The 10,683-nt window shown below is 38.9% G+C and overlaps 1 protein-coding gene across 1 annotated transcript; it reads right to left on the bottom strand.

Annotated features, from left to right (window-relative positions):
- Positions 1-513: 513 nt before the first annotated feature.
- LOC131689722 (protein commissureless 2 homolog) lies at positions 514-6,358 on the bottom strand. Its single transcript, XM_058975009.1, has 2 exons — positions 5,804-6,358; positions 514-1,073 (listed from the first exon to the last, which is right to left on the bottom strand). The coding sequence occupies exons 1-2, from the start codon at positions 6,213-6,215 to the stop codon at positions 631-633; spliced, it is 855 nt and encodes a 284-aa protein (XP_058830992.1). The 5' UTR covers positions 6,216-6,358; the 3' UTR covers positions 514-630.
- Positions 6,359-10,683: the final 4,325 nt, after the last annotated feature.

Below are 10,683 nucleotides of genomic sequence, written 5' to 3'. Positions count from 1 at the left end.
GTCCCAAATGAACCAGTTTTACTCGACTAGCGCCAGAAATTTTAAAAGTTGGAAATGAAATGCAATTCATAAATTCGATTGCTTGGGGTGCACTGTGTTGTTGCGAAATATAATCATGACCAGAGAGGATCGGAATGGTATTTTCATTTCGGACGGAAACATTGAGTGTTAAAGGGATTTGAATTTAATATTTATTATTACGCCACGAGCACGTATTCACTCCGAATCCCGTTATTTATTACCGTGTGAACCTCATCAGCATTGCTCCCTTCACACCTACCGGTTTACATCGAGGGGACGACCGGGGTCAACAATTATTGATTTGTTATAACAACCGCGGAGTGTGATGTGAAATATATAAAACGGAGGTTTTTTAAAAATGATCAGTACATTTCTAGACTTTATTTAAAATATTTTCAAACACACTCACATAATTTTTTCTTCCATTCGAACCTTTAGTATTCACACTTATGATAAACAAAAATTCTCCCAAGAATATAGATCTTTGTTTCATAAAATATACACTATATTTTTTACAGGAAATATACACACAGTCTTCAATCTCTGAATAAAATAGAATTTAAATACATAATAACACAGTCACTGTTCCGCCGGACGTACGGAGTCACATTATCGATTCGACACGGCATCTTTCTCATTTTCCAGCACACACACTTGAATCCTGAACAGACCATTATCGTTTGCTGGCTTGACAGCGCAGTGCCTATTGTTATCGACGTTGACGGTCATTCCTTTTGGTGTCGATTCCATCTGCTCAGCCGAGTTTCCCCGACCAACAAAATTGTACTGTATTTCCTCGAACACGGTGACATTGAGCCAGTTCTGCGGACGGGACTCGAAGAATTTCATCAAACCAGCAGGATGAATGGTGGTGGGCCTCCGAGCAGGCTCGTATCCACAGCGTGGCTGCTGTCGCGAAGCGAGATGACGAACGGCATCCTCGTAGGTGGGTAACCCGGAAGCTATCGTGTAGGAGGGAAGTGTTTCGATATCGTACGGTGGTGGCGCCTCAACGTCCAGATTTGACAGAGTGTGGCAGGTGGCAACCGATACTGGAAGAAAAATGATAAAAAGAGAGGATATAAGTCTACATATTTGGGAAATTTTAATTTAACGTTACTAATATGGCAAAAGTTGTATAGAAATTTGGAAACGTGATATGAATTGTAACGGTACATCCCGTGTTTGCCGCAATCGTTTATCAAAGAAAAAACTGCATACATTAGTTTATTGCTGATTACATTTATTGCACACCCCACCGATAAACCCACAATATTGGTATTTCGTGCCCAAATACCGATGTTATGATCAAATCGGTCACACCCAGTGAGAGTTTCCCTTCTGAGAAGGACAAGGAAAAAGTAGCGAAAATATTATTCAACGAATGTTGCATCGTAATCTAATGTAATGCTTGCTCCCTGTTTACAACGATCACCAAGGATGAACACATGCAATATCCAGCTTATTCATAGCAACCCCCGAAATTTGCCAGCATGTGCAACGAATGGATTTGGCTTGGAAATGATACCCACCGAGAATAGCAGTGGGTGAGAAACGGTTACCACCAAATGGTATAGAAGCGATTTTTGGCCAATATCAATCATTTCACCCCCGATGCTCTTGGAAGGTAGAAAGTAACATGTGTGGTTTAGTCAAAGCAAAACCAAGACAAAATATAAAAAATCGGAAAAAAATATTCTCACATTCGGGTAATTTATCACTTTGAAATGTTCTTAAGGAGGTTGTGCAAGTGAAAGAAATGTAAATCGTCGGTGATGCTACGATTGGATTGAAAATAACTAATGGAATTGTAAATGGAATAGATTACAGCGAAAGATAAAAGAACATTTTGGAATTATGTTTCCAATTTATATACCATTTCCAATATTCCAAATAGTATGCTTTTGGCTAGAATGATAACATTAATTTATAAACACGGTGAACAGTTGTTGTATTGCAATGGCATAAACGGTTCTGGATTGCTTGGCTGTTTGGCAGAAATCCATTTGCCCGGAAGGGTCATTCGACTGAATGCCGTTTCGCTTTCTTTCACCGATTTAGTAGAAAATCGGTAGAAGTTTTGGTCAATGTAAATTCGACCAAATTTAAAAAGGCAGGTGCCTTCAGGCTTGTTATTTGCTCACACAATGTGCACAAAGAGTGAAATACACCGATGAAAAATAGAGCAGCACAAAAACACTGTGATGTGCAGTACGATTGGTATTGGTCTGAAACATTAATTATGCTGGCAGGCCGGCGAAACGTAAGAATCAATTGATGAACAAAATGACAGTTGGAGCTTATTGTTTACTGTGCAGATTATTTCGGGAGTTGATCGGTGTAATTTGCTTCTGCATCATCCACATTTGGGCATATCAATTCTAAACTAGCACAAGTTTCTCCAACTTTGTTAAGAAATTTATTCCAAATACACGATTTACAATCTCTCCCATTTCTCCACTAAAACATTTTTGTCAGCAAAATAATATGTTTATTCCTGTAAACTATCTTCCTCAACATACTGTGCAGACAACGCAATGATATTTATCCCTCGAGAGTCTGTGGTTCTGTGATCATATTAAACACGCAATTTCGTACCAAAACATACACGGTGTGCGTACACATAGATTCGTGGCACCAGTTTTCTCTTTCTCACTCTTATCATCACTAGCGTTGACTCTTTTTGCCTTGTGCGAATCGTTCTCGGATACGCACCCGGTATACGTACACTATAGTTTGTACATCTTTCGCTTGGGTTCAATGTTCGAGGTGAACCTGTACATCGAGACGAAGCATGTTTGAGGTTGAACGCGTACACGAAATTTTGTACTGAGGTACAAACTTGTCGATGTTCAAGGAATGTCTGCATGGCCGTCCAGAGAAACAGGCAATTTCAGCGATTTGTATAGGGCAAATTTTATAGGTGTGCGTAGGCTAAGGGGAATTAGCAAACCACGCAAATCGTCCTATTTGCAGATGCAACATGTCTTTTTACCTCGCGGCTAGCATCGTTATAACGAGTCACTACTGTTTCAAGATATATGAGCTCATCGTCAACTCGTATCATACCTCCTTCTTTTCCACGTCGAAGCCTGCCGCGTTTTCTACCAGTTACCATGGATTTCATCTTGTCAGAGTGTGTTGTCGGACCCTTACAATATATCTTTTAAAAGACACAAAAGCCTCTTCCACTGCTGGAGTGTATCCACTTATGTGATGTCTATGTCGTCCACGAAACCAAGAAGCATGTGAGATCTTCTGATCACAGTTCCGTTCCTTTTTCAAGCCAATTCTGGATGGACGGCAAGGTTCAAAATGGTCGACGCCAGTGTAGGTGAAAGGTTTGACAAACGATATCAGTAACTCTTCTTTTGCTGCGATAATAATCTACCTCCAGTCAGTTTGGTTGATTACTTCTAAATTTTGTTGATCCGAAAGGTTCCGTACTGACTGTACAGACTTTGGCCTGATTGAATCAATGTTACAACGGTTCTGGAATTATTTCAAAATACTTGGCGCCTTGTGAGTTGCTGCTTGATTATGGCTGCTGAAAAACGTACACCGTTAACTGCAGTTCTAGTTGTGATAGCGTTAAAGATTGTAAAAAAACTTTTGCTTTTACAGGTACCAAAGAACATTTGATCTTTTCTCGATTAACAATCCGAATATAGACGATTGCTGCGAAAGTTCGATTGAATTGGCGAATATGTGGGGCTGATCACAAACAGGCATATAACTACTTGAAACCGCAACCCTCCTTTCACGTTAACTATTTTACGAAACTTGGGATTTTATTTATGATTTTTTTCAATCCTTGTGAACTAATTCATGATTCCTAAGATATTGGTAAGGAATCAATACTCGCGCTCGTACAATAGTTCACAAAATCATCAAATATCGTTCATATATTCGTGAACTGATTCATGATTCCTATTATAATAGTAACGACTCAATATTCGTGCTCGTTAAATAGTTCACAAATTCATAACATATTATTGATGTATTCATAAACTTATTCATGATTCCTAGTATAATAGTCACGACTTACTAGTACAATAGTCACGACCGTGCTCATGAAATAGTTCGCGCTATAAAAGATAATGTTTATGTATTCGTGAACTGGTTAATGATTCCTAGTACAATAGTCATGACTGACCATTCGTGTACCTGAAATAGTTCACAAAAACATAAAATATCTTTCTTGCTTGTGATATTAAGAAGATATCTCTAATTATTTTCAATTTTATGCAACTCTACACAAACACATACACTCATACACAAATTTGGAATATTGTTCGTGGAATCTTTTTTGTTCCATGTACTTATTCATGAAATGTCATAGTTATGTACAATTGCTAGGTAGGTACGAGCAGCATACATAAGAAAATTATTAAGACCTCGAATATCGTTATTCATTTAATAAGGTTCGGTGTGATGTCTGGGCAGAAAACAAAATTGCCCTGAACATCAAAAATACATTAAAGAATCACAAATCGTGTTCGCTATCTAGTTCACAGAAAAAGACGCCGCGAATCAGTCACACTTTTACGATTCAGTTCATATTGTCACGTTACTCTGAGTAAAAATCCCGTTGATAACCAACATCCTCAAATCATGAACATAAATCATACTACCCGTAAAAAATATCAAAAATCATGACTGAAATCATGATCTTAAAAATTTAAATAAATTAAATAGAGACTAAAATATTACGATAATGTGGGTTACAACAATCGTAGCCATGATCCCGAAATCATAAACTTAGATCATATTACTCGTGACTAACATATCAACAATCACGACTAAGAGCCTGAAATTATGAACATGAATCACTACTCATGACTGAAATATCACGATAACGTGATTAGAAGTTAGGAAAATCGTGACTAAAACCTTGAAATCATAAACATAAATCACGCTACTTTGCCAGAAATATTCGATAGTAAACTCATGGATAAAATTACGAAAGTCACGATTATGCTCCTGAATTCATGAATATCGTTCAACTGTCGACAACTTTAGTTGATGTAGTTTAAACCATCGGTTCTCAACCTTTTTCGTATCACAAGGATCTTATACCTTGAACAACCAGTTGTCAGGTATTTTCAAGGCGTTTTCATTTGATGAAAATATTGTTCGAAAATGTGATATTTTTAGGTATGAAATTTCATAGAGTAGATCATGGGTATCATCGTTTGCATTAATATTTTTTATAAAGGCCTTTACAAAGTAACTACAAATGTTCGATGATTTAGTGACGTCTGGCAAATTTCGTACCTAAAAATATTACATTAATTCCACTTTTAAAGTGCATTTTCTTTAACTTATATAGCTTATTACAAAAGAAAGGTTTGAAAGCTGTTCCATATTGATTCTTCTAGTTTGTAGATAATTTGATCAGAGTTACATCAAATTCTAGCATTTTAAAAACTTAATCGATTTTAATCAAAATCCCCAATCCAAATTCCTGGCTACGCCACCATATACCTTTACCTTTTTCACACTTTTAGGGAATGTTATACTCTTGTTATTTTTTCACAAGTGTGAACGTACAATATGATTTCTTAGTATTTTTCAGATATACAAAAATACATATTTTATCGGCGCCTGTACTGGCTACAAACTAGATTTGTATGGCACATCGGAACCACCACATCATTTTATGATATCTATGTTTGAACAAGAGCTACGAATATGTTTGATTGTTTGCCATCCCATTCCTTTGGTACATTGATCGCTGAAACCGTCCTATCGTTTCTATTATTAGTTCACAGTCACTCACCACACTTCTGCCACTTCCGATACTTGTAGTACAAATAGCAGGAACACACGCAAAACAGCCCGGACAGGATCAGCAACACCATCACAGCCGCTATCCACAAATAGCTGGGATCCACAAGTGGTACCCCAGCGTCAGCCCCATCGCCACTACCGCCCGATATACCCCATCCGATGCTGCCACTAGCTGCACCACTTCGTTCGCCGGCAAAATGCTTCAAACTGCTCATCAGATTAAAATCACTTGAATTGCGATCACCGAACATTGAATCACCGGAGGGGTTTGCCTTTTGCCGGTACGGTTCACTGTGCAGATTTTGCCAGTAGAGTGTGTAATTGTTGTCACGAATCAACTTGTCGAAGTCCAGATCGGTGGGTACTTCGAACGTGATTCGAGATTCCAGGTTATCCAGCATGATGTGGGAACAGGTACACACTTCATAAGAACTGTTTATAGGTTGAAGAACGAACACTCGATTTTCTTATGTTGCAGTAAACCACAATCTTACATTATATGTCTGAGGATAGCAGTTGAAAAAACGCAACCATTCACCACGGCGTCCGTGCAACGACTAAACGTTTGTATCAAATCGCAACATAAAACAGGGACCTGGTCCCATTGAGGGAAAATGCAGTAGGTACCAATACTAAAAATTGAGTCAGCTGATTGCTGTTTAGACTGGAATAGCTAGATGTGTAGGTATATGCAGTAAAAGGAAATCGATAGAATACTGGAAGTGATGCTTTGGTGTGAGTAGTATGTTGCATTCCAAGCAGGAGGTGGGTGGTTTTTTTATGCTGCCTATACGAGTCGTCTGGCATCTGTGAAGGTATGCTGTCCGACTACGGATGGATTCTAGAAGGCAGTTGACGTCAAGTATGATGCGAGTATGACGTGAACGGTTTTTTGTCATAGAGCTTGGCCAAAGAAGCGGAAGTTTCTGTCTCACGCATTTTTCTTGGAATGCAATGAAAGATGAATACGTGGTGAAAGACCGAAGGAGTGTGTCAACAATAAAATTCCGTTTTGAGTAGTCCTTTAGTACACAAGTTTTCCGCCAACCGATGCGTTTTGGGATATAATCGGCTAAACAAATTAACCAGTTGTCGAAAGAAAACGTGATTCGCGTTGTTTGTTAGCGTTTTTTCGATAATTTAGGAAGCAAATTTACGAGCAAAGTTTTGGTCTCATTCCGGCGCGAAAAATATCCTCTTTCTCGAGTCGATTTTTAGCATACAGGATTTTCTGGAAACAGCACAATGATGCTACTGACAATTAACGAACAAAGGAAATTTTTTCTAAATGATATATTACCGACAAGGAATAATCTTGCTTAAGTCGTCGGAAGTTCTATTGCCTTTTCAATACAAGGTAGCATATCGACAAACCTATCTTCATTGTAATGAGAAAGTCACTTAAGAAATTGAAAATTTCCTTCCTGTCTCCAAACCCGAAGCATACCCTGTCCCCTTCCAGCGTTACACTTTATTGTCGGCACGCGTAGAAGGTACTATCTGCTTACGGTCTTTAAAAGAATTAACTCTCATCTTCCAAGTTAGCCTTCAGTGTTTTCTTCGTCAGATCCGGAAAAAGGGGAGAAGTTGGATGTACTCATTTTGTATATTGCAGCTATTTATCATTAAAAAACAAACAGTGGGGAACTTTAAAATGGGAAGTTTTTTTTTCTGGGGAACACATTCGTTTGTTTTTTATGCTCTCTCCCTTTTTGTCTAATTTAATGGGCAGCTAAGGAGGGCGCCTGGTGTTTTTTGGTGGCCTGATTATATTCCTCAGAAAGTGTGTGTATTGCCTGCACATCTGAAACGCTAATAGAAGCTCAAATTAGATAGATATATTGATACAATTAACTGAACGGTCGGTGAAAAATTAAACGATGGCTCACGAAATTCCCCTGCGGAAGGCAGTTGGTTCTAATGTTAACATAAATATTTTCTTTAGACATCTGATTAATTATGTGATGAGAAAGTTATATTACACCGAGTGTAAACAATCACAAAAAGGTAGCTGGAATCCGACTCAGAGACGCTTTCTTGGTTCTGTGTGTTTGGACTAGAACAGTAGAGATGAAACCTGTTTCAATTTACCATCATTGGGTGAGACATTAGTGACAATAATATGAAGTTTTAATGTTTTTTGTTGGTGCGCAAACGAGCACGTGTGAGTAAGTTTTTAAAGAGAAAGGGGACCTAGTGTCGGTTATTATCTAGCCGACCAACTGTGTGTGCTGAACTATTAAAAGTTACGATTTTGATTATGGGATGGAGTATTTGGGATGCGCTGTTAGGGAGATGATTGAAGCAATTGAACATTTAAGCGTAATTTAATAAAAGTTTTATTGGTCTGGTGATTGATTGAAAATATGATTTACTTGATTTAAATTCTACAATTATTGATACTTTAGTCCAAAGATTAGGGCACGCTATCAGCCGAAATCATCGGATACGACACTAACGAACACTGATGTTTTAGAAAAGTTTGATTTGATTGTTTCTTGTTCCACTCGTTAGTAAGTGACATTGACTTGCTGCCAAAATTCGCACCAGTTGAACACTAAATCCAAACAGTTCACACAACATATGTGAACGCCTAAAGCAAGTGGCTGGTACCGAGTGATGTCTCGGTTAGCCAAGCACAGAAGCTCTGGGTTGCTGACGAGTATAGGGAAATGGACTCTGTCTTTTGACGTGATAGCAAAACGCCTGTAGGTATGCAACTTATATTTTTCCCCAAGGATAAAAATGGATGGACCAATTTGCGCATGAGGGCACAACACCTAACTTAGAAAATTTTGATTTGGATGTTTCGTGTCCCACTCGTCAGTAACTGACACTAACTTGCTGCCAGTTGGATGTTATATCCAAACTAATACCAAATTGGCGTCAGTGACATTTAAGAAATATTAAGGTTGCATACTCACAGGCATTTGGGTCTAACGTCAAAAGACAAGAGTTTGCTTAGTTATAGTCGTCAGCAATCCAGAGCTTTTGTGCTTGGCTAACCGAGACACCACTCGGTACTAGACTGTGCCATTTTCAGAAAAACACTAAATTATTGTCCGAAAATCAAACTGAAAAAGAAAACCAATATAAACACCAAAGGGGCGCAAAACTAAGACTCCACCAAAGCCAGCAGAAGACCACGCCACGGCGCTGTCAGGCTCATTCAGATTTATACAGATGTCACCAAAGGGATCGTTAGAGTAGAACTATTCCATAGCCTATTGTGTGGAGAATTGTGTAACACTCCTTTATATTTTTAAAAAGCGTTTTTAAAGCGCATTTTGAGGTAACGCTACAGATTATCCGGGCTCTTTTTGTACGCGACGTCGAACAAGACGTAAATAAGCAAAGCAAGGTCACCTGATACGAGTTTGTAGGAACATACTGTTTTGCTCCGTACTGTGTGGTTGCCATTCAAAATCTTCGCTCACTGGAGCAAGCGGTCTTTGAAACCGCCAATCCCGTACTTCAAAAAATCCACACATGAAAACCTCAATTCGTTGACCACACCGCCAATCTGAACTTCGTGGGCAGGCATGTAGGCGCGGTAGTCATTCATAAAATACTTGTCGCCAGTAATGTCAATTTCTGTCTTCAGACAGGCTATCCCAAATCTAAGAATATCTGCGTGAACTTTCGAAATACTTAGCAGAATATATTTGTATTCGAAATCACATCAGATTTTGAACGAGAAGCGGGAGTCTTCGTTGACGAATCTTGTTCACCATTCGGGAAGATGCGTGTTAAATTCCCCAAAAACTCGTCAGCTTAGTAAACCGATCTGAACTTACGGAAAATGGGAGAGTCAAACACCTAGCGTCAACGGATGCTCCGTTCGTCGCCTTCAAACACCTCAATGATGATATTACAGATTAATTTATATTTAAAATTTCACAAAACTTTAATGGACTGTTTGTGCTCCATATTGATGGCTTTACTCAAAATTTGGCTAGGACATATTGGTTTTCGTTATTTTTTAAAATTACTGTTATTTTCTTTTTCAAAATTGATTAAAAATAAAATGAACTGACAACGGTTTTCGTAACTCGACAGCTGAAACCTGTTTTGCCAAGGAAGATGTCAACGTTGTTCTGGTAGTAGGAATTCCAAACAGCAGAGCAATATTCAAGTGTTGAGCGAACCAGCGCGCAAGAGAGTGATTTTAAACAGGATACGTCCCTAAAGTTTTTCGCTATTCGCAAGATGAACCCAAGCTGTCTTGATGCCTTATCCACAATGGATCATGTATGTGGTTTGAGCGTTTGTGCCGAATCCATGATGACTCCGAGATCCTCGACGTGAAAGTGTCTTGTAATGCTCGAGTCGAAGAAATGGTAGTTAAACTGAATCGGATGTCGTTTCCGCGTAAACGTAACGATCAAGCATTTACTCGGGTTTTAATCATTCTGTTTAGATTACACCACGCAGCTCTTTAGTTCACTCTGAAGAAAGTCGGCATCGATTTTATCCCGTATTTATCGAAAAAAAATTATGTCGTCAACGAAAGAAAGGCGGGGTCTTTGTAATTTGATATTGACGTCATTGAAGTAGAGGAGGAATATCATTGGACCGAGATGGCTTCCTTGTGGGATGCCGGATGTAGTGAAGAATGGTACAGATAGACAGTGCTTAATGCTGATTTGGAGGTGCCTTTCATCGAGGTAGAAACGAAACCAGCGCAGCAGTTGCCCGTGAATACTGAGTTTGTCGAGCTTCGCTATTGCGATATCATGGTTGATTTTGTCGAAGGCCGCAGATAGATCCATGTAAATAGTGTCGGTTTGCAATCAGTCAGCGATGTTGTGAACGAGAGCAGGTTGGTCGTTGTCGACCGTAGCCATAAAACCATGTCGGTGGTCTGCA

The sequence above is a fragment of the Topomyia yanbarensis genome, chromosome 3 (genome assembly GCF_030247195.1).
Source record: "Topomyia yanbarensis strain Yona2022 chromosome 3, ASM3024719v1, whole genome shotgun sequence".
In the NCBI taxonomy this organism is placed as follows: Eukaryota; Metazoa; Arthropoda; class Insecta; order Diptera; family Culicidae; genus Topomyia; species Topomyia yanbarensis.
The sequence above is the reverse complement of the archived record's forward strand: the minus strand, read 5'-3'. Positions and strand labels throughout refer to the sequence as shown.